The sequence below is a fragment of the Xiphophorus maculatus genome, chromosome 18 (assembly GCF_002775205.1).
Source record: "Xiphophorus maculatus strain JP 163 A chromosome 18, X_maculatus-5.0-male, whole genome shotgun sequence".
In the NCBI taxonomy this organism is placed as follows: Eukaryota; Metazoa; Chordata; class Actinopteri; order Cyprinodontiformes; family Poeciliidae; genus Xiphophorus; species Xiphophorus maculatus.
The window spans coordinates 29,184,790-29,210,124 of NC_036460.1; the positions used below are offsets into that span (position 1 = coordinate 29,184,790).

The 25,335-nt window shown below is 39.0% G+C and overlaps 1 protein-coding gene across 1 annotated transcript in view; it reads left to right on the top strand.

Annotated features, from left to right (window-relative positions):
• The window catches only part of robo1 (roundabout guidance receptor 1), a 320,732-nt gene that overhangs the window by 9,816 nt on the left and 285,581 nt on the right, over nucleotides 1-25,335 (top strand). Inside the window, exon 2 of the mRNA XM_023351205.1 lies at nucleotides 23,712-23,836. Coding sequence (XP_023206973.1) covers nucleotides 23,749-23,836 — 88 coding nt within the window. The 5' untranslated portion in view covers nucleotides 23,712-23,748. The remainder of the gene's footprint in view (nucleotides 1-23,711; nucleotides 23,837-25,335) is intronic.

Consider the following 25,335-nt stretch of genomic DNA (forward strand, 5'->3'; position numbering starts at 1 on the left):
ATGTGCGGGAAAACAGATGCTACCCCATGATTTCTGAGTGTTTGTACTAATGATGAGCTCCACTAAGCTAGCGCTCGAGCCTTTAATGGAGGTTCACCCTGATTTAGAGTCAGATTTTATGGATGGTGCCACAATTTCCGATTCTGTTTATCACCGGTGGGTCTGCTTGCTCTACATTGCCTCTGAGTTTCTTCAGGCCTTTGTGTAATGTTAAGGGATTTGGTTTATGTTAAGTTTGGAGCACAGAGCTGTGGATATATTGATCTCCAATCTCCTAGAAAGTCATCGATTGCTGTTTATTTCTTTGAAATCTAAAGATAAAGTGGTGGGTGATTGAAAATAGTTGGTCTGATCAAATCAGTCACACTTTTTTTTAATACGATAGAGAGTATCCAGCAAAAGTTTTATTGCGGAGGGGCTCATCCTGATGGAGAGCATCAGTGAATGGCAAATTTCAAGTCTTGCCACAATTTTTTTCAATTGGATTTAAGTCTAGACTTGGAGTGGGACATTCCAACACATTTTTATTATTTTATCAACCCTCTTAACATTCTGTTTACTCCCCTTGACCTACGAGTCAAAAATGACCCGCCCTAACAAAAGCCCCAAAATAAAGCAGCTTACTTGAATTTGAAATCCAAAATCTATTTTGCATGAAACAATCTGTTATTTATCAATTCAACTCAATTTATTAATTTTTATCATGCATTCTTTTTTGTTGGACAACACAAAAAGACAATGAACGGTATTACACTTTTCTTTTCTTTTTATGACAAACCAACTGTCATAAGTTTTCTTTTGTGCAGTAAAGGTTTATTATTGTAATTATATAAATGTGAAGTAATTACTTCTGAATTAACTATACTGAAAGGGAAGAAAGTCAACAATCTGTAACTTTTTTGTCAACAGTTCATTCTTATTCTGGTTAGGACGTCAATTATGAAAATACTTCTCTCATACAACATCCTTCAAGATAAAATGGGATTTTATTATTTATTGCAGGATTTATGTTCATCTTGCAGGTCAAGATGTTTGAATTCTTAGATGTTCAGCATCTTGTGTCAGACAGTATGTGTGAACATACAACCTGTGGCCTGTTGGACAGTGAAACATCTACTCACGGCGTCAGCAAGGAATCAACTAGCGGTACTTTGATTTAGGGCAACTTTATAACCGCTATACTGAATTTGTTTTTATTATTTCTGAGATTGTTTCTTGTTGTGTTTGGGAGCTTGTGTGATGTGAGGGGTTAGCTGTAGGTGCAGGTCAAATACAAGTTCAATTCATACATCATTCCAGTTTATTTGATGTGTCTACAGCTAAACATGCTAGTGGGTCACTTTTGACCCGCAAGACAACACAAGGGTTAAGATATTTATTAAGATATTTTTTTCTTTGTTCACGTCATTTCATGACGAGAACAAAGATTCGATCTTCATAGATTAGGATATTGCTTTGTAGCTTGGCCCTGTTTTAAACCTCTCCACCACTTTATCCTCAACCGGTCTGGTGTGTTCCTTGATCTTAACAAAATAGCAATGTTTCTACTCAGATTATAAACTTAACAATTAATAGATTTGAGTTTATTTATGAGTCTGAGTTAAGCAGCAAACAACAATTGTATCCTTAATTTTTCACTAAGAAAACAAAAACATTTTGGTTGCCTTGCAAATGCAAGAAACCTCCTCAGATGTGACTCCCTTTAAGTCTTTGTCATACAATTGTCACCAAGACACACAGCTACTGATATGGACCACGGTGTGCAGGAGGGGCTGTGTTTAAGCGTTGGATGGGATGTGTCCCACAGGCTGGCTTTAATTCCCTCTGATGTCCATCAGACCTCTTGTCCCTTGGAGCTCTGACAGAAGGAGCTATTATTTTCTCATCGCCCCGGTGGCCGGGGTCTCCCGAGAGCGGCGTCACCGTGGTGCTGACAGGTCTGTAAACACGGCCGACCCGCGGCTGACGGAGTGAGAACTTGCTGCAGCGACGCCCCTCGTAACGCCTTTCTCCTCGCTCTCTTCAATTTGTCAGACTTCTCCTATCTGTAAATCTTTCTGATGTGACCTGATCCACCCTCAGCCCTCCCCAAAATATCATCCGGGGTCAGAGGTCGCCTGTATCGATGTGAATTCTGCTCTTGTGAATTCCAACAGCCCTCCAAGACCTTCCTATTTCACCATCAGGCTTCCTGATCAAAACAGGCTTTTCCATTATGTTTTAAATAAGCTTTTGTGGCGTTCCATCAGTTTGTTTAATGCAGCATCGTAAAACATTGCAGATATTGCCACAATGCCACAGCCTGCTTCTGTGTCAGCAAGTCTCACTCCTGTATAACTAAGACAGATGACTGCATCGTGTTTGCTCCCCCCAGGGGGCTGAGGAAGTGTTTGTCCTCCCAAGATGCTTCTTTCCAAATCCCGAAAAGGTTCCGTCAAGGCTTTGCTGCTCGTTGTAATGAACTATTCAGGATCAGCCACAGGAGACATCCATCTACATCTAGAAAAACGAGACAGAGTGTGATATGGCTGTTTTTTTTCTTAGTAATCTTTTGAATTGTGACATACTGTGACAGACATTTAGACAATTATTCTATTGTCTGGCTGTCTAACAAAAGTCTCGCTAAGATTTGTCAGTGTGCAACGCTAATGCTGTTGGTGTGACTAACTGAATGTTGGGAGTTATAAATCCCTGACTGGATGCATTTTTCATGTTGCCGTCCTTTGCTCTGGAAATAAAGAACAAAAGTCCTGAAAATGGAGAGCTTTGAGAATGACTGAGCATGAAACACAGCAAATCAACTCTGGGTAATCCCATTCTTGGAAATGATTGGTTGACACAGATATACACAGTATTTTTCCCACAATGTCAGAGTGATGATTCCCAGTAGTTTAACCAAAGGGTTTTTGTTGCAAAGGGGCAGTATTATGTGTTTTCCAGACACATTGTCAGTTTAATAGCCCAATCAAGTAACTATGATAACTTCAGCAGTAAAAAAATGCTACTGAAGTAGCATATACTTTACAGTATATAATATTACTTAAAATAAATTTGAATGTGTAATTTAATGCCTTGAAATTGCGCGTCTGTCACTTTAAAAACTCCTGCTCTTTCCGAAACTCCACCTTCAGGAAGTCATCACAACATAGCTCCTCTATTAACCCTTTAACAAAGTTTCTACCAGTGTTTCAATGAGACATAGCTCCTATAATGAGCTACGTCTCCTTCAGACTGCTACTGGCTAGTCTGAAGGAGCTGAGTGAGTGAGTCACCAGGAAGGAGTGATCTGTGAGGTGGAACTACGTAAGCTTGGAAATTGCATTTCCGAGGAGGAGCTGTGTCTCAAAGGCGGAGCTAGGTCCACCCAGGCATTTTGCACAGCTGAATGGTTGCCATGGGAAATTCAAGGATTTCTCAAACATGCATGAAAGAATCAAGGCAAGAATTAACACGATGTAAAGCTCAAAAAAGCACATTTCTCACAATACTGCCCCTTTAAACATCTGGCTGTGTCATTACTCATGTCCAGTTTGTTACTAAACTAAAATTAAGGATCCATCAGTTTAAATTTTGTGGCAGATGTAAGAAATAAAAAAAGATGAATTAGCTCTAATTAGTGTAACCTTAATTTGTAGATTGTAAGAATTTTCTAATCTTCACACTGCAGGAAAATAACAGAATCTAGAGCAGGAGTAGACGTTTTCCAGCCTTTGGGGGGAGAAAAGATCAAAGCTAATCTACCTTATTGATCCATTAAAATTGTTTCCTGTTTCTCCTCCCTGATATTGCTTCTATTTAGCCCTTCTGGACAACATTAGACCTCTGTCAGAGTAATTATTCTGTGCTATGAGGCAAACATTATCCTCCTCTTTCTAAATGTAATGAGCTCCATAAATAGAAAGACCTGCTCTTCCTTGTTTGTTGTCTGTGTTTTTTGAGTGCTTTTTATTGCCTTTTTTCATCACTTTGTCTTGAAAGAACTTACTGGAAACATTCATTTTATCTTTCTCCAAAATTACAGCAATGCATTAAGCAGAGACGCTTTACAGAATAATTCAAAAAGATGTAATCACGTGGAAAGTTACCTAAAAACAGATTTTTTTTTTTTGGTCATAAAATATTGGTAAGTTGAAAAAATTGAAAAATTGTAAAAGAATTTAAAACATGTCCTCTATAATATTGGTAACAGCATTATGTTGCCTAGTGTCTGATAATGAATCATCTGTATACAGATGATTCATACAGGTATTATAATACCTCTCCAGCTCATTTTACCTTTGCGTCTTATCTCATTTACTCTTACCTTTACTGCATGCAATCAATAAATAAACATTTTATGTATTTATTTATCGAGAAACATATGGAACTAATTACATTGATTCCACTGGTTTACCTTCTTACTCCCATTAACAAGTATATATTTTCAGGCTTTACATTATCAAACATGCAACTACCAACAGGTGGCCTAATAATATGTTTAAATGTTGTTAAGTAGATCACCATCAACTAAAGTTAGTGATTTCACACCAGTTCTGTTTAGACTGCCTTAATCCAACAGTTCGTTTGCCTAGAAAGTCTAAAACTTAGGTCTCAGTTCGGTTGAAGTGAACCAGAGACCAATCAGACCAGAAAACGCTCCAAAAGCAGGATGTGAGCAATACCGCAGGGCATTCTGGGTAAATAAAACCAAAGCAAATGCATGTCTCTAGCAAAATGATTTGCAGTCTTTTGGCAAAGTCAAAATAGAAATCGTACAACCACTAAAACCAACCACAACCACTCTGTTTTTGTTTACATTTCATGAAGTAGAAAGTTATGCTCATTGGTTTCTTCAGCGGTTTTTATGGGCTTTCTTTCAGTGGTTCTTAGTGCAGCGCCACCACAGGCAAGGACGGGAACAGGTTTAAGTTTGTTTGACATAGTGCAGAGTGAAGTCGAACCACACCTGCTGAAAATGTAACAAATGTTGCAATTTTGGTCTCCAGTCGAAAAGCTTCTTCCAGAATATCAGATATGAAAACACTGTTAGTTAACCTGTTTCCTTCCATTTCTGTCTGAAACTCTAACAAGTTTGTCCTCATCACCTACAGTGTGAAGCAAAGGATGGTTTCTAAAAGCAGTTCAGACATGCCAGTTTTATTAACAAGTAGTTCAAATGACATTAGGACTTAGGAGAGAAACAAATCATGTTTCATGTTAAATAGTTCTAACTGTAGATTTGATTTAACATCAAATATTAGATAAATTGCAAAACAAATTTTATTTCTGTAAAATATGATTAGTTCTATTTTAATTGTGGAATAAAATTGTCCAGTTTAAACACAATTTTATTAAAAATCGCTATTAGAAAATAAATATCTCCAACTGTAATGAAGCTTTAGGCTTTTTGAAAACAAGAAAGGACTTACTGAACATGAAACTGTTGCAAATACCTAAATTCAATAAATATAAGCAAACATAGCAAAACAAAAAAAATTCTGTTTTTCTCCTGAGTGCAGCCACTGTCAAAGATCTTGAACATCCTGGAAATACATGGGGTGCAGAGAGCAGGTGTTTAAAATCATGAGCAGGTCACTGGGAAAAGCATGGCTGAGTAGTTTCCACGAGATAAAATGTCAAGACTGGGTCAGAAAGTACCGGAGACAGACTTTCAATTTTTTATTGAAAATCTGAGAGACTCTTCATGGAACAGAAGGATATCTGGATTATTAATGGCTGCAGGACATGGCTCTAGGTCAGGTAGTGGGACAGTGAGGGAAGGACAATGGCTTGGAGACCTCAGCTTGCTGAATGTTTTTGTGTTTGAATTGTTGCATGAAAAATCCTTCCAGTTGCAACTGTGCAAGATAAATGAAACGGTGGCAGAGAGAGGAGCATGTAGTGCTCAGTAGAGCTGACAATACTCCCATTATATGATTCTACACGTGCTTTTTCTCAGCTTGTCAGTAGCAATCTCTCAGAAAACCAACCAGTGATCCAGCACCTTTTTAATCTAAGATAGATTGTTGCAATTAAGATTATTGTAGTTATTTTGAACCAATAGATGGACAGCAGAAAACATCTGGAAAATGCCTCAAACGCATAACTCAAAAGCAGAAGTTAGGTCCAGGTATTATTATGAACTGTGGCTAATCTGGGAATCAATAAAAGCTAAAAAACAAAAAAGTAAAAAAAAATAAAAAAAAAGTTATTTTATTTGTAACTGGGAACTGTTACAATTTCAAAATGTTTAAAACAAGAATATTTGCATATACACCGGTATGTACTGGTGTCAATAATCACTAGATGAATGCGTCTGCCTTCTTCCTGAGTTGTAGTTATTAACTCATATTTTGTTACCAAATTCATGATATTGGATAAAATATCATCTTAAAATCTCACAAAAGTTATTATTGTTTCAACGTAAACACTTTCAAATGGGATATAAATCGAGAGTTGTGTATTTTTTAACATTTAAAGTAAATTATTTTTTTCAATGTTTTGGTATTCGATTTGTCAATAAAAACATAGTAAAGCTTATTAGCATTGTACTAGCTTGTATTTTAACACTTTAATTTGCATCGTCTTTGGTCATCAGAGCTACTTTAATCCATCACAGCTTAGAGAAAACAAACTTTCTGAAGCATCCATGCGTTGACCTTTCTACTAGGACATTCTGAGTGAGGATTGTATCATCAGTTTCCTGTTCTGGCCCAACAGGAGTGGCACCTCATGTGGTCTTGTGCTGCTGTAGCCAATCAGCTTCACGTTTGTATTCCACATGCCTTGGTTGCAGTGAGTGATTTATTCTCCTTGCTTCTCTGTCATTTCAAACCAGTCTTTTCATTTACCTCTGACCTCTGAAATCAACAAGGCTTTCTCTATCACACAACAGCAGCTCACTGGATATTTAAACTGTTCCCTGTCTTTCTCTTTAAATCCAAGGGAACGTTGTGTTCCCAAGAGAATCCACTTGAATCCTTGCATTAAAAGTTACTTGAATCCTCTTCTTTTCCCACTCTGCTTGGTTTGAACTTCAGAAATCCATCTTCAGCATGTCCAGGTACATAGTTGTATTGTAACACTGTTATGTAAGATTAATAATGCCCTGATCTTTCACTGCATGTGTTCAATTTTGTAAGTGTACAAGATACAGTAAAAGAAAAAAAAAGTCAGCCTATAATTTATGTAGATCCTTATTTTCATTAGAGATGCAGCTCAATAATTTAGAATATAAGTGAAATACTGATTTATTTCACTAATTCATTTCAAAAAAGTGAAATTTATATATAATACTTGATAGAGTAATTTCACATAGAATATATTTCTGTTGAATCTGATTGTGGTCTACAGCACAATCAAGTTTAATAATTCCTAAACTTAGTTTCTCCGAAAGTTCTCCAAAAAAAAGGTTTGCATCTGTGCAGCATGGAACGGTGGCCCATGTCATTTTGATTACACCCTTTAGTTTAGCTGCATTGTTGTGCCACAGTGTTGTGTATCTTTTTCTGCAACACTTTTTCCTTCCACTCAACTTTCCATTAACGTGCTTGGATACAGCAACCTGGGGCTTACCGTCCTTGTGGAGAATGTCAGTGAATTTTCTCTGCTCAGCTGTCATGTGAAGGTCGTATACAATTACATAACATTTTTATTGGTCTTTTGAAATTTTCAAATTTTCTGAGAACAACAGAATTTTGGGGTAGCAGGACATTGGCTACATCTTTAGAGGCTGTACCTTTTGATTTACACCTGGATGATAAACTAACACTGTTCCTGTATAACTGCCTTGTCATAAATGACAAAGGCCAAAATGTAATGAAACAACCAAAGAAAACAACAAAGTCTTTGAGCTTTTCATAAACTCTTATTCTGCCGGTGTTGGAGTTCTTGTTTTATTTAGCTTCTGTGATCTCGATGTGTTAAAAAAAAGTAACATTTTTGCAGGAATAGTTCTTCCTTTAACACATTTGTATTCTTGCAGGGAAACGTGAACAACTAAAGAAACTTTTTTTTTCTCTCTCTCTCCCTCTCTCTTTCATTTTGACCCTGAATTTTAATTGGCTGTGGGAGATGGAGGCTGGGATCCCTGGTTGTCAATGTGTGAATACTCTTAATTAACTGGAACCTTGCAGCATTGTAATCTCTGGATTTTGGAGTATCATAATGTATTAACTTTAATTACACTCATGTACTATGCTAGGTAATTAGATGAATGTGCGTATTTGTGATGTGGATAATAGGAATACATTTTACACATGCTGAAATCAGGGGCTCTTGCTAATTACAGTGTGTGTGATAGCTCTAATTGGTGATTGTGAGCCTGTCTGTGGATCATACGCTATGTAGCTGCTGCTGCTGCCGCTGCTATCTGTGCGCCCGGCTTAGGCTAATGTGATGAAATCCTCATGGAGAGATGATGTGCTCTGCTGAAGGCTGACAGTCCCAAGGAGAAGAGCCGGCCGTGTCGGAGGCTTGTTGAACCACGGACGCGTTCAGGACCAGCGCTTCTGTCTGTCAGCGAACGAGACACTTCAAACCTTCAAACCCGCTGTGTTTTCATTATCTACCTGTTTTCTCTCTCCCACTCTGCAGCGATCACTGTTGCGGGTTATCTTCTCTATAGTTTTCATGTCTCAGATCACACATTTGATCTTTGGCTGCTGTGTTGTGGAGCATGAAAGTCTACAGCGGCGGTTTTGTAACGGCCAGGGGTTTGAATGTTAGTGGGAGAGAGGGAAAACGGTGTGTTATTTTCACAGATCAGATTTTAAATGAGAGGGAGAGAAGCACAGTTTATCAGTTAAAACGGTTTTCTGCTCACAGATGTTTGTTCAGCGGTTAGTTTGAAACGTGCGGTATGTGTTTAGCACATTAGTGTGGTGTATGTGCATCTGCTGAAGTTTTGTGGCAAATGTTCCACTGAAGGTTCCATTAAGAAATTAAGACAACAGCCTTATCATGCATTTGTTTTTGTTTTATTTCTCATTTAAAATTGAGAGTATCTTTAAGGGGTATAGTTAAAAACCTCAAAAAATGATATAAAAAAAATATTGTGAAACCTACAGTAAATGCCACAATACACCTCTAAAGTGATTGGAAGCAACAATTAGATTTAAAATATGAGAAAGAAACAAAAAAAGAATAGAAGTAATGGAAAAGTTAAGAAAGTCAGATAATTAGTTTTTTGTATCTAAGAAAAAAAATGGAAGAATGGTTACCCAAGGTTCAATCCTGGGATTCGTCCTATTTAATATGCTACCACTAGTGACAATGGAATTAGTTGCCATAACTACGCAGATGATACAGCTTTACATTACGATGTCACCAGGTGACTCTGAAACCATCCAAGCATTGAACAAATGCTTAGAGCAGGTCAGTGTGTGGATGTGCCTAAACCTTCTCCAGCTAAGCAAACAAAAATGAAGTTATTATCATTGAACCTAAAGAGGGACGATCTAAAGCACAAAGCTTCAGTTATTACAGCTAGAAACTAGAGATTAGGTGTAGTGATGGACTCCAGGTTCAGACCTTCAGAGTTATAGGAGGACAGTTAGTCAGACTTCTATCACCTGAAAAACATTTCCAGGATTAGAGGATTAATGTCTCAGCCAGATGTAGAGAAACTCATCCATGCTTTTATCTGTTATCTTTAATCACATTCATTACTGCAACAGTGTTTTCACAGGTCTGCCTAAAAAATATTTCAGCTGCAGTTGATCCAGAACGCTGCTGCTGGCGTTCTGACTAAAACCAGGAAGATATAAGCTAAATCATTCATTGATTTAGTTTATAAATCATTGCATACCTTAGCACCAAAATACATTAAAAACCTGATGTTGTTGTATCGTCCTTCCAGACCACTCGGGTTGTCTAGTTCTGGTTCTGGTTCTGGTTCTGGTTCTGGTTCTGGTTCTGATTCTGCTCTGCATCCTCAGAACCAAAACTAAATACGGAGAAGCAGCATTCAGCTTCTATGCACCACAAATCTGGAGCAAACATCTGGAAAACTGCAAAAAATGCTGAACTGACTTCTTTTAAATCAAGGCTAAAACCTGTTTAGAGTTGCTGTTAATTATTAGTAGCTGGAACATTGATCAATACATTTGATGATGATTATTCTTGATGATTTTGATGATAGAATTTGACAAAACATGATGTTTGTTGCTTGTTTCATAATTGGTTACTGTAATATGTAGAGCACTTCGAACTGCCTTGTTGATGAAATATGCTACACCAATAGCCTGGATTCAACATTCCTCATTAACAAAATTGCAGTTGAAAGACTCTGAATGGAACGAAAAAATGTAAACAGCTGTGTTCACTGATAGTTGAGTCTATCTTTTTTTTTAAGTTCTACAGGGAAAAAGTGGGCAGTGTCTGTTCAGAACAAGGTGCAAACGGAAAGCTGTAAAAGCAGCACTGAAGTGGATCCTGTTAGCTGGATGAAACTCACACAGAATCACTCATCAGAAGTAAACAGGCAGAAGGGCTGGATGAAGTAGCAGCAGATGTGGAGCTTTGTAAAAAAAAAAATCCCAGTTGGCCTAAGTTCCTGTAGATTGCTTCTCTCCTTTTACAAAAAAAATATCCCTGATTTTGCTCAGTTTCATTTTCGGTTAAAGCTGATTAGAACGCAAACCTATAAATTATTGGTTTGACACCTAATGAGAAAGAAATATGGTTTCAGTGGAATGTAAAAACATAACTCATGCTACATGAATTCCTTAAATGACTTGTTTTATGCTTTGATAGGCTGTATGGACACTCTGTGATATTTTAGGTAAATATTGATGTTATTTATTTCACTCGAGCTTACTGGCCCCACCATTTCCAAATCGCAAGACAAATTGAGTTTTTGCATTCTTCTAATGCTATTTTGAATATAATGTCTAGCTATTAAATTATGACCACCTCCCTAACGTTGTTAGGGAGAGTTTTTCATGCCAAAACAGCCCTAAATCCCTAACGGTGTGCTGCAGTTCCTGGCACCAAGACGTTAGAAACAGATCCCCTCATTCTGGAAGCCAGAGGCCAATTCAGCACATCGGACATGTTGTTGTGCCCCTTTGGAGCCTAGAACTGTTTTTTTTTGGGTTTTTTTGGTTTGCTTTGTGGCATTATGTTATTGAAAGAGGCCATACCCTACAGAGATGACCATGAATGAATATCTATGGTGTGCAGTCAAAGTAAGATCCACTTGAATGGCAGGACTCAAGGTTTCCCAGCAGAACATTGCTCAAAGCATCCAGCTGCCTCTGCTGGCTCACCTTCTGTATGTAGTGGATCCTGTTTTTTTTTTTTTTCTGTTTTTTTTTGTTACGTCCCCAGGTACATGTGCCACACACAATTTTTACATAATCTAAATCACACTGTTGTCGCTCCTTGTCGTCGGAGCTTTTCTATTTTAACCTCACAGCCCCTGTGATGTAAAATGAAGATGATTAATCAGACCCAGCTGCCTTTTGTCTGTTGATGGCAGACTGGTTTGTGTGTGTGCTCAACATACTGCAATTCAGTGTGTGTATTCTGACACATGTCTCTCAATAGAGAATGTGCTTATTCAGAAAATACAAGTATAGGAGCTTATTTGTTGGTGACAGAGCAGCCTTCACTATACATCTGTATCAACAAGCCTTGACTTCCCATGACTCTGTGACCGAGTCGCCTCAGATCACTTTTGACTACTTCAAAGCGGGAACGTCTCATGCGCGTTGGAGATGCTCTGACCCTTGTTGAGCTCCTTTAAAGCTTCTAACACAGCAGCTTTAAGGACAAAAGCATACTTCCTGCCTAATAGTAGTTGAGCTGTGAATTTGAACTTTAACCATCTGTGAGGCGATTCAGGGTTACAGAAGTTACAGGTACAGAAACTCCTTTGTGCCGTATTCCATCAAACTCCTAAATCAAAGGAAGAATGCAGATGTTTTCACACCTGATAGTTCGGACCAAAGTTGCAACATTTGTTGCATTTTCATCTGGTGCAGTTCGCTTTCACACTGCACTGTGTCAAACCAACTAAACCATTTGAAATATGTGTTTCCCCCCTTCGCCTGTGGTGGCGCTGCACTGAGAACTACTGAAGGAAATGACACAAAACCCTCTGAAGAAGACTCTGAGCGCAACTTCCTTCTTCACTAATGTAAACAAAAATGAAGTGGTGTCAGATTTTAGCAGTTGTTGGAGTTCTCTTTTGTCTTTGGTAAAAGACTTCAAGCTATTTCCCCTGCTAGCGCTAGGCTTACACGTTTGTTTTGGTTGCATTTACCCAGAATGCCTTGCGCTGTAGTCCATTCCCAGCTTTTGGAGTAGTTTCCAGTGCAATTAGTATTCACATATACAATGGAATCCAGAGTTGGGCTTTTAAGCAGAGCAGAGTTTGCTGTTTTGGTCCACCTCAGATTTTAATTGTGCATTCAGACCTCTCCCCTAAAAGAGCAAAGTTAGTTACTAAAAGAAATAGACCTGTCAGCGTTTTCTCTAAATCTCTTTCACTTCTACTAGAGGAGGATTTTATTTATTAGCACCAACTCCAGTGTGGCTATGTGGGTAGTTCTTTCGTCTGATGAGTTTTCCTCTGCTATAACCATCGGATTAATCACGTGATTGCTGGAAAATCTCTTCTGTGCCACTTCTGAGTGGTGTCGTTATTCACTTGAAGAATGTGTCTGCCTTATTCCTCACTTGCAGTTATTAACTCTGCCAAAGAGCCTTTGTTTGGCCCATTTTTTCACTTACTGCTTTGATTGCTCATTGTTAGAGGAAACCAATTCTGACTTGAGGGTATTTGTAGAATTTCCCCCTAAAATTAGACAATTCAACAACATAGCATTTCCTTTAATAGAAAACCCTTCAGACTAACTCCTTAAGTGGGACTTGAGAAATGCAAGTTTTGTGCTGCTGTATAATAGAGTGCATTATCTTAAGCTCATATTTGTGAAAAATGATATTCCTTTTCACACAAAATTGTCAGTTTGCTTGTAAAGACAGAACATTATAACCTGCCAGTGACACTCTTAAAAAGCAAGCTGGATTTACACAAGAAGTGAAACGCTTAGCGTGGAAACGGCAGCTGATGTGCCAGTGGCCCAGTTTCAAACCCACTCCCACAGTCGTGTTGTCTTATCTGTGCCTGTGTGGTTGTAAATTCTGTTTATCCAGCTCCAGGCGTTCTATGACAGCTGTGCAGAAGCTAGCGCTACAAAGTGAGGCAAAGACTTGTAAAGTCTAAAACAGCTTCACACATCCAACAGTCAGAAACTTCCCGCAACCCAAACTGCAGTATGATTGCAATCAGACATCAAGTCGAGTAGACGGGAAAACAATCGCTCGCTACGATCTTTATCCGGACTGGGAAGGCGGCGGATACACAAAAGCCACACTGTGCCCCGGTGGAAGCCTTGATGCATTTACAAGTTGTAGCGCGGAGCAGGTGGAAATTTATGAGGCCATACGGGAGGCGGGAGGGAAATCGCCGACCACTGTCGCTCGGAGTGAATGAAACCCCTACCTCTTCCGTCCCCTGGAAAGTGCATCTGAAACACACTATTAACTTTCTCATTGCTGATGTCACTTTTTATTGCCCCGTGGGTCCAGCTTTTTTACAAGTTGGCAGGCCCCGCTGTGCTGCTTTCTACAGCCAAATAGATGCTTCAGTCTGTGACGGAGATGTGGAGACAATATTCTGTGGATTTAACTTGCCGAAATGAATTGGTAAGGTGCAGCTGTACGGTGATTGAAGAAAATGAAAAATTAAAACAAGTAAATAGTGAAGGAGCTTTCTGGAAGTCATGTCTATGACTTCTGTTTATGATTAAGGATTTTACTGTTCATCATGCAACTGCTCTCAAGAAAGAACATAAAAAATTACTATTAATATGCAGTGTAAATACCTGCCCACATGTTGGAGAGAAAACAAACTCAGTTGTATCTTACTGATGTTGTAAATCCAGTGTCAATCCACCATCTAACAACTGCAATACAGCACAACATCAAACCTACGATATGCCCATTCGTCTGAGCTGAGGCCTGTTAAGAAAAGCAGCCAAGAGGCCCCATAAGTGTGGTGGGACAGAAGGGTCAACAAAATGCAGTTTTTCATAACTTCTGATGTGGCTTTAGCTTTTGCCTTTTGGCTTTTTGCTGTTTTGTCATGGTTTTATACTGTTGTGACATTTGCTGTAGTGTTGTTTTGCTGTTGCTGTTGTTTCATGGGGTGTTGTGTTGTGGTTTTTTTCTGTGGCATTGTGATTTTTTGCTGTTGCCTTTAGGCTTTTTGAGTTAGTTTGTTCCTGTTGTCTTGTGACCTCTTGGTGTTTATGGGTTTTTTTCTGTTGTGTTGTGGGGTTTTGCTGTTGCCTCGTGGCTTTTTGGTGTGTTTTTTTTTTTTACTGATGTGACTTTTGCATTTGTTAACCTTTCTGGGCCACCGTACATAGCAGCTCAGGAGATGTTTCAGGTCTCTAAAGCTCAGGTGGGAGAATCTGTTGATGGAAATGTTATTAGGTATGAACTGATGGACTAATGAATCTAGCCTTTTTGGTAAGAGTGGAAAAAAGAAAACCTACAGTAATTTTCTCACCACACAACATCCAGGAGACATGGCAAACGAGTAAGACGGACCAAAGAAACCAATACTAAACACAGTCCCCATGGTAAAACGCGGTGGTGTCAGTATCATTCTGTGGAGAAGCTCTCCTTCATGGTCAGAGTTGGTTGAAAGATGGATGGAGTTAAGCTCAGGGTACTGCTGGAGGAAATAAAGTCATTACAATTGAGTGTGTGGAAAAGTTTCAGTGATATGAATACTTTAACTGGCATTGTAATCTGGTGACATATAAAGGTGACATGTTTCACCTTTGGCTAATGAGATATTATTAACGGCTAGTGATTGCCGAATGAAGGCTTAAAACCAGGCGCCCAGGGACCCACTCGGCGCGCATATGGCAGAGTGTTAAATCATGTAACACTTTTGTATGTGGAACAACAGCAAATGGCATTTAAACATGTGCTTGCCTCATTGTGCACGCGTAATTAACATTGCATAATCTACCTGCTTACAAAGCAACTTTTGTAATTAGAGTTATGATTGCAGCAGGATAATGAAAGCGATTTTACAGCCGATAATGACTGTTGTGCTCTTGGCAGTTGCTGCTTTGAATGTGTGGCAGACTTCTGACATATGGGACACAAAAGGACACGGCAGCCAGGCGGTCAGCCTTTGTTCCCGCTCAGGCAGACCCAATCACTGCAGACAAATTGCGTTGTAAGCCTTCCAAATGAAGCCGGCCCTGGAAAAATGGCTCAGACACACGGGAGGGGAGAGGGGAGAGGAGGGGGTAGACGCAAAAGCCTCAGCTTTGAGGAAACTGTTAATGTGAGCTCCATGCTGCTCTCAGACTGGATCTTTAAAAGGGACGGTGATCTCAGTCACGCTTATATATAAGAAAATACTGGACTCTATTAAATTTACATATCTTCTTTTGTGTAGAAAACAGATATATATGTGTGGTTTATTGTGCAATAAAACAATTTATTGATTTATGTAAAATACAATTAAAACATAAACTAGGAATCTGTTTTTGTGGAATTGTGCTATTATACATTTGGGGATTTATTGACATAAAACAGCAGCAGTCAGCGGTGACATGTTGATGGGAGACACTCGGGCCTGTCATTGTAGACGGGTCAAACATGCAGGCTGCGGCCCAATCCATCACTGCCACAGCACAGAAGATGCAAGCCATGGATTTGGCTTTTAATTTAACACAGATCACACTCATAAGAAGATAAATGACTGACGGGAGACTTTGGGTGATCAAGTCCGCCTTCAAAGTCACAATAAATAGCTTTGAGCTTTAATAATACACGTTATTGCTGGGGGGTTTTATGTCCCTTTATTTTAATACTTTTTAAAAGTATCCAAACATCTTGAACCTGTCCATATTATAAAGCCTTATTATGACTCATGGTTATAATAAAGTTGCTATATTGCCATGCAGTGTAACACAGGTTACTTTTAAAAAGTAATTATTTATTGTGACTTGCAACAAATTAGCATCTGACTTCCAATATTACAAATATACGTAGATAACTAGCATGAAAACAAACTTTAGCTTTTTAAATTTGTAAAAGCATTTTAGATCCCTGGTTAATGAAACTTACATATGATTAAATAAATGGACACTTAACAGAAAGAATTACAAACAGGAAGCACTGATTAATCTCAACTATTCAAGTACTGCTGTGCGACGATATGAAGCAAGACACCAAACAAATTAATAACGTATAATTGTAGATAAAAAATATTTCAACATCTGTAAAAAACTACAAAACACAATGGATGCTTTTGACATTTGGATATTTATGACACATCGTTCGGTTGCAACTGGTTAATAAATAAGTATAAAACTAAGGCAATATAGTCTTATTTAAATTGGTCAAACTGTCACCAGTTCAGCTGATAAAAAATGTAAACTACATTGTGTGTGAAGTGCAAGTCTGCATCTGATTGGTTCACAATGACTACTTCATTCTTCCTCTGCCAATCAGCAGCACTCGTGCAAATGTTTTTACCATTTGAATCACCGTTACTCTTTGTATTGTCGCTATGTATTCTTTTCCTTTCACTTATGCGCTACTTTATGTTGTCTCAAATAAAACCAATCTTGTAATTTGTAATTCAAAATTGAATGTGACTTCCAGGTATCTTCGAGGGACTGCCACATATTTCCAGTATTGAATGCAGAAATATTTTTCAGTGTTACATTTTTGCAATTTTCAATCTTTCACAAATTCTAAAAATGTAAGTGAAAGTTTGCACCATTTAAAAACAATTATGCTTACCAGCCCGTAGCGAGCTACAGGAGCTAAGGTAGCAAAGCTCGTCATCCCCTGTAAATGGTAAATGGACTGAACTTATATAGCGCTGTAGAGCATGATGCATGTTTTATTATGTCTGTCAACTGCGGGGCGTCCTAATGGCTAGAGATATTTTACTCCCTGAACCTGAATATAAAGTATAGCTCTCTGCTGGAGTCTGGATGATTGTTCTGAAGGCTTAAAGAGACACAAGAGATGTGACTCAAACAAACAGGGAAGGACAATCCAGTGGAACATCATCCACCTTCCACACAGATCAACTCAGATACCCAGCATGTTAATCCTTTTACTTTAATCAAGTGAAGGTGCATACTTTCAACATGTACTACTTCATCCAATTTTGTGACTTTTATGAGGACGGAGTTGCCACAGTGACATAAAGGAGAGAATGGTTTAGAGACAGAGCAGCGATATATCATAATATGTCACAGAAACAGCTCAACACAACAGACTTAATGAGATTTATGGGGGTCTCTGCACACAGACAAGCTTCCCTTCATTTTGTTAATGTGCAGAGAAGAGTTACACGTATCAGTCTTGACAGGTTCATAGAAACAGGATTGTTTTACATTCCCAATATTTCCATGAACTTATGAAATCACATTTTGTCAAGTGCCATCGTTTGAATTATCAATGCTCATCAAATATGTTGGTCAATGTGGCATTAATTATGGTTTCAAAGCAACTCTACACAAGTATTTTTTTGGTCTTGATTTAAAGACTAATATATTTCGCTTCCTAATTTAACGCCTTGAAATTGGGTCGCTGTCTCTTTAAAAACCCCTACTCTTTCTGAAACTCCACCTTCAGGAGGTCATCACATCATCGTTCCTCAATTAACCCTTTGACATAATTTTACCAGTGTTACACTGAGAAGTAGCTCGTTTAATGAGCTCAGCAGATGCTCAGTTCCACCAAGTATTTGCTAATTGCTGCTGGCTAGTCTGAAGGAGCCGAGTGGGGGAGTTGCGGGGATGTCTGCTCTGTGAAGCTGAAGCTTGGAAGCTGCAGCTCCAAGGAGCAGCTACGTCTCGAAGGCGGAGCTAGGTCCACTCAGGCGTTTTGCACAATTGAATTGTTGCCAGTGGAGATTAAAGGATTTCTCAAACATTCATGAAAGAATCAAAGCAACACTCCATGTATGTTTTAGATGAGGGAATAACGTTATAACATGAAGAGTGTAAAACGTTATTTTTTTTGTTATTTTAATGAGATGCCAGAGAAAGTCCTGGAGAGATCCGATTTTACTCCAGTTGCATGGAACATAGGGTAGTACATTAAAATGTCTTTTTAACGTGTTCTTTTAGTTTTTATTGTAAATAAAAGTGACATTTCCAACAACCAGCTCAACCTACTGAGTTTCTGACATTGTACTCAAACACTCAAATCGAGACCAAGGACATTTCTAAGTCTTCCAGACTCTGAGAGAAATTGAAAGGACCACTGAGGGCAACCCATATCTGTGGCGCAAATATTCCCATAATATTTTTGTTATTTAAACAAGCCATACCTGCAGCATGTGGTTGCCTGCTGACATTTTGAATGTGGCTTCAAGTGATTCTTCTCAATCCTGCTCTGTTCAGAAGCAACTATTCGTCTGTCTGTTTTTTGCTGCATTTCACCACCACGTGTCCAACGCATGCTAAAGGAGCCTACTGAGGTGCATTAATTGACGTGACGCATCACTGCACTCCCGATTTGCGTTCCCCCTTTAGTTTCAACTTCCCCTTCCATTTGGGTTGTTAATAAGGCTGTGCATTGTGCATCAGGGGCAGAGAAGAAAGAGAGAAAGAAAAACACAATAAAGCAGTGATTAGAGTGGAGGCCTCAGAGGTAATATGAACTCCAATTAACTTTCCCTTAAGGTGCCCTCAAAGCAGCGTGATAGTGAAGACAGTGAAACATGTAAAACAATTTTACTTCTTCGCCAGAAAAGAGTATTTGTAGATCTGCGCTGGTGAAGACGTAGCATCCCTATATAGGTGGGTTTAAGACATCGGTTTATGCTGAAAAGTCCCAGTGAAAAACCACATTCTGCATGGCCTTTCCCCAGGTTACTAAGTGTTCAGAAATCAATTTGTGGACAGTGACTGTTGTGCTGATGGTCGATTGAGGGAGTTGGTCACTGAGCCAGCAGCAATGCTTCTTGTCACCGACTGATTAATTGGCTTGAATCCATTCAGCGGTCATCAAGTCAGATAAGGAGAGACAATGAGGGCCTTTCAGTCCTCTCCAGCTCAATTGGTAGTGAACTTAGAAGAAACAAGTATTGTAAAACATCTCCTTTCTTTTGATGCAAGCGGGTTGAATAATGAGGAGAGAGAAATAGTCATTGATTGGATTGTCAGGCATCTTCACATAAGTGTTTGTGGTTTCCAGCAGGGAGGGTGAGGATAGATCTTCCTCTATCTCTAATCTTTCTGTTCATTAATCAAATGGCACTCTATGATGCTGTGAATTATGGGTTTAGCTCCATACTTGCGTCGGGGTTGAAAAGGCCACCTCACTGCCATGTAACCCGAATTCCAATGCCAAAGACCCCTGGCGCCCGCTTGTCTCGCTCAAGTCCCTACTAGTAATTGGGTGTTTATCAGACTGCCTGCAAAGAACGCCACAGTGTTTATCAGACATCATCATCAGGAAAACCTATTCCACCACCAGGATAGTCTTTCAAATGAATGTCTTGGAATCTTCTGGTGTAACAGGGACTTTATCAAGTATTACCTAATATTCTCATCATATTTGCATGTAAATTGTGCAAATGCAACCCATAATTCCTTTGCCATGCTGTGACACCGGAGCAGCGAGGTGATAACGCACACGCAGCAGTGAGGTCCCCTTAGCTGAGATCTGATTTTTCCCTTTCCATAGTTCAGCTAATTGTGAAACCAGGAGTTGAAAGGGGTCGTAAAGTGGCCACGTTGCATCTGCAGATAGCAATGTAGCAAATGCAAATTGCTATGAATATGGCTTCCTTCTCCTAGCAATGCTATTACAAAAGGAAGGTGAACAAGATAAGAAGGAAGGAGACACGAAACCCTGAGCTGGTTGTTAGATGTGGAACATACAGTACCTTTACCTTCATAGCCCTTGAACGTTTGTTCATCTTTAACAATGCCGTCATTATATAGTTATATATTTTTTGTCACTTTATGTGAAAAACAAAGAATCATGCATACTTGTGCAGTTGAAGGATGGTATAAAATCTGAACAGCATGCATTGTATTCAGCGCTGCCTGGGTCAATACATTGAAGAACTACTTTTCACTGCAACTAAAGTTGCAAGTTTTGGTTGCTCGTTCCTTTTGCCCAATAGGTCAGTGTTCTATAGATACCATCTTGTGAATATCAGGTTATCAGTTAGATTAAGGTCTATGTTTTGACTGGGTATGAAGATGCTTTCATCTGCATCGTTTCTGCATTGTGCTGGAAGGTGAACTTCCATCATGTCTCAAATTGTTTTCAGGTTTAGTTTCCATCTATCTTCCCATTAACTCTGACCAGTTTTCCTATCCCTATCTAAGAGACCTGCGTGTTTCACCAGGGTGATGATGTGTTCATGGTAATAGTGTTTTCATTTCAGTTTCATTTGAGCACAGCCCCTATTTTGTGTTTGCTGCGCATCTTACATGACTTTAAGAAAACTGTAAAGAACATTTCTCACGTGTTCTTTTAGCAGCAACTTTCTTCTTACATAAAGCCCAGGTTTATAGAGTGTGATTAATAGTTGTCCTGTCAACAAATTGTGCTACCTGGACTGTGATCTGCTGCAGCTTTTCCCATGGGCCTTTTTGGCTTAAGAGAAACTCAGTGCTTAGCACTGTTTTATAATGTTACCTTGTTGTAAGCTTCACAACTTACAAAGTTGTAAAAAAAATCCCCCTTATAAGCTGCAGTATGTAACTTTTAGAAAAAAACAACACCTTTTTGCATATTTGTTAAAACCGTCATCATGTTGTGACAGTATAAAATGGGAAAAAAAGAGCTCCTCTGCCTCCTTGTTTATATAGTTCTTCTTTCAAATGCATAGATATAATCTCTGCCAGAAACAACCAATCAGAGCCAGGAGGAAGGGCTTAGCGCTGTCAATCATGCTTGTGTATGGACTGCTTATACTTTCCCCCTTGTTCTCTGCTGCACTTCAGCTCCTTCCTGACACTTAACTTTACACTGCTTCTGAACAACAGCAGGACCCAAACTATAACTAGTCATGGGCCTGATAAAAAGATATTTGAGTTTTTAAAAAAGAAATATTTCATTTTTGAGGTGGTATGATTTCACCTTCTATTCACAGAAGAAATACTATTCAACAACCATTCAGCATGTAAACTCATGTAAGACTGTTCTAACATCAGCTTCAAACTGTTTCTAAACGCTAAAGCTAAAATTAGCCTCAGCTAATTCAGGTGGAAAGCACAAACCGTGCAACTGATGTATTAGAAGTTACAGATAACATGATAACATGGTTTTGTTGCTTCTAACAGCAACAAAACTACCCGCTAGCATTACTTAGCTCAACGCCAGCTGAAGTTAACATGTTAGAAATGTTAACTATATAAGTTTCAAAGTGGAGCTCTTTTCAGCAGTTAGCCCCCTAGGCATTCGACTCTGTGGTCTATGTCAAGAAATACAGCAATATAATAATGTATTTCCTTTTCATGAATGCACGTGTTGCTTCTTTTAGCCCCGAAGGAGCTACGCTAAATGCTAAATGTGAAGATGGAAGCCTGGCGTAGGCTCAGTCATTGTGTCGCTGCCTTGGTATTCACGACAAAGCAAGTCCATCATATTTGAGGTGAAGCATAGCCAATTCGAGGAGTGCGTCATGCCTGAGGAAAGGGCTGCAAAGAGTAAGTCACATTGCAAAGCTGTGTTTGGGGGAAGAGGGAAGTCTGAAGAGAGTGAGACACGGAGAGACAAGAGAGAGAGCGCGGGAGACGTATAGATGTCGGGGCTGTCGGGCCCGCTGGATGTAATCAAACAAGGGTGAACAGGTTGCTCCACAGATGGCTGATCCAGAGAATCCTCCGATTTATTTTCCCGCAGCAGACGATCTCTGTCACCGCGTGCAGGTGATGACTGCACGGTGGCATTGTCTCACTCACACACACACACACACCCACACACACACATACACCACTAAACTCAGATGCTTTTGTCTCTCTTGTCTGATATCAGTGTGAGGGGAATTTGTTGTGCGTTTAATGTTTCAGTCCCTGCCTGCTGGAGTTCCAGGCCTAATATTATCAGAACAGATGACGGTGGTTTGGAAGGGAATTCCTACTGCTGATGAGAAGAGCTAAGACAAGCAAAAATAAAACACATAGAGCAAAAATCTGAAGTATTCAGCTCTCTCACTTCATAAGACACTAAACAAATAATCACTAAATAACAACACCATTTATTTATTCAGCAACAGAAGTTGACTTAGCTTGAATTTCAAATAAAAAATGAAACTTGTTAAACATGGACATTGTTTCACCCTCAACTTTAGTTCTTTGTGCAACTTTAGTTCTTTGTGCAGCCTCTTTAGCTTTTAAGACTTCCCTAAAGGTTTAAAAACTTCTTTCAGTGCGTGCCATGGTGGCGTAGTGATTGGCGCGACCCATATTTGGAGGCCTTCAGTCCTCGACGCGGCCGTCGCGGGTTTGACTCCCAGACCCGACGACATTTGCCACATGTCTTCCCCTCTCTCCTTCCCCGTTTCCTGTCAGTCTACTATCATACAAGGGACACTAGAGCCCACAAAAGTCCCCCTGGAGGGGTAAAAAAAATAAAAACTTCTTTCATCTCTTGTTTGGAATCTTTTTCCTCTTGCTCACTGATATTTGATCACTTTTGTGATACAACTGTCTTCCCTAAATCCCACCAAAGATTATTCAACCTGATTTTAAATTTCGTTCTTGAGAACTCCAATGTTCCAGCTCTCCATAGACGCGTTTTCATTACAAACATGCGTAAAGCTTTGTTGATATTCTGCTAATGTTGGAAAAACAGTTTCACAATTCTTCATGTCTTCATTAAGTGAGAAGCAAAATGAAAATCTCAACTGAATAAGTTTGTTCACGCGATAAGTCATTAAAACAGGCTGCGAAATGATGCTCCTATCACTTCCTGTCGTCTTCTTCATCTTTTCTGCCAGCAGTAACATCCACTTGTTGATGACGTGACTTGTGCGATGTGAGGAAAGCTTTTCCATTGCAGTTTAGTGAAATACTCTAATTTTGATACACCCCAAAAAACACCTCATCATATCTCAAAAGCTTTTCATATAAAAGTGAGAATTTCTTTGAAAATTGGTGGGCTTCCATTAAGCAAATTTATTTTCGTGATTCCAATTGGTGCAATTATATGGTCAATGGAAATGCAGCTGATGACATTACATTTGTCAACCAAACTCTGGTTGGTGTGATTGGCATCATTGCCTTGTTTAGAAGTCCGGTGATCACTGACGGAAGTTGATGCATTTTTCTTTATGTCCTGAGTTTTCTGGGAATCCATGACACCAACACATGATCAAGATGGGCACCTCCTGCCATAGAAAAAAAACAAACCCACATCATTATTGATCAATTATCATGTTGGGCTTGCCCTAGTTTTGCCCATGCCAGATATAGTTCTGGTCCAAATGTCCAAACATTTCCAGTGTTGCTTTATCAGTCCATTGAACGTTCAAATCTCTGTAATCTTATCCAATTTCTCATAACAGCTGAATAATCAGACATATTTGAGAAACTCTTGCGGAAGTTAATTTGATCAAATGCCATATAAATAAAATGTTTTCATGTTATTTTAAAGCTCCATAAAACCTTGTAAACAACACTCAGTGGTTTTGTTTTTCCTTTTCCCAGTTTTACGTCAAGTGATGCCAGGACAGTGAGCACCGTGATGCGTGGCGCCTGGTTGGGGACGACCCCCATCATAATAATGGTTCTGCTTCAGCTGGCTCAGGCCGAAGACGCTCCTTTAGCCCCAGGTAAGAGTTTTTATGTTCTTCTCTAACCGGCATGTCCTCCCATTAGTGAAGTCTGTGCTGCGCTCCATCTTCATGATTTGTCAGCATCTTTCAGTCTGAGTGATTGTCTGGCCGTCGTATGTTTGACACCGTCGTAGACTGGGACTCATTACTGAAAAAAGTCATTTCGCAAAAAAAATTGCAACAATTTTATTTAGCTCAAAACCAAAAGGTTTTTCACTACCAGTGATAAAACAGTTTCTGGCAATTTGATTTCCTAAGATATTCCAGATTCTCAGTTAGGAGTTGCTTGTATCATGTGACTCTAGAGTATACATGGATTATACACTGTTGGAAATTAATTTCAAATATTTGAATGCAAAATGTTACAAACTATAGAGATACTTTAACTGTCTTAGAATTTTTTTTTGTATAAGACAGGTTTTTTTTGCATAATCTCACCCGCTCCACATAATACACCACAAATATTTAGTTTGAGAAAATGCATGTACAAAAAATCCCAATGTGTCCTTGCAGCTGAGCTCAAAATGAATATAAAAGCAATGAACTTGATTCATTGATTCATTTAATTTGATTCATTTGCTGTGTTGGGATCTTGGCTGTGAGTATTTTTTAATAGAAGTCATGTAGTTTGACTAAAATTTAGAGCTTAGTACCAGACCTTTGAACAGCCAGACTCAGAAATAGTTGTCTCCTACTGCCCATCAGATTGCTCAACAATCCCATCACTAAGACTGTCTGAGACTGCTTGAAATACTTAGTTATATATATTTAGCAATATATTATTATTTGTATATTATGTAGGCACACTTGTGTTTTTGTGTGTTCTCCGGTGGCCAAGCAATGACATTTCATTGCCAATTTGACTTATGTTTCTTTGTGCATTGACAATAAAATAAGTCTAAGTTTAGTCTAATATTTAAACTAAGAATTCTTTAAAGCCTAATTAAATATTTTGCCCCATGCAGCCACCTTGATGCTGCCACCACCGTGTGTCAGTGTTGATAATGTGCAATGTTGGTTTTTCCTCCATACGTCTCATTGTTCTTCAATGCCAATTTTGGTTTCTTCTGACCAGAGCACATTCTTCCAGTATGCTATTATTTTTCTTCAGATATCAGAAGTCTTTCTTTTTATCTAGCTTTACCAGCATGTCTGTTTACTTTGATGAGGAGAATATAAGTTAAATTCTTCTATTAGTGTAACTTAGGGTGGATTCACATCAAAAAACTCCTTTGGTTTGCTTGTGTGGTCTGGACCAAAACTGAACTTTATTATTTCGTTACAGTCACTACAGGCAGTAGTAGTGTTAGCGACACTGAAGGGCTCATTTTTACGTTATTGCCCAGCTCATGAAGTCCAAAAAAAAGTACATTTCCTGTAGTTGATACAGGTATTTTTGCTGTATCTTCGCACCAGAGTTTGTTTGGACCAGAACTTGGACCAAAATTTTTATCTGTTTAAAGTATAACAAATGTGTCAGGTCTGACTACACCCTT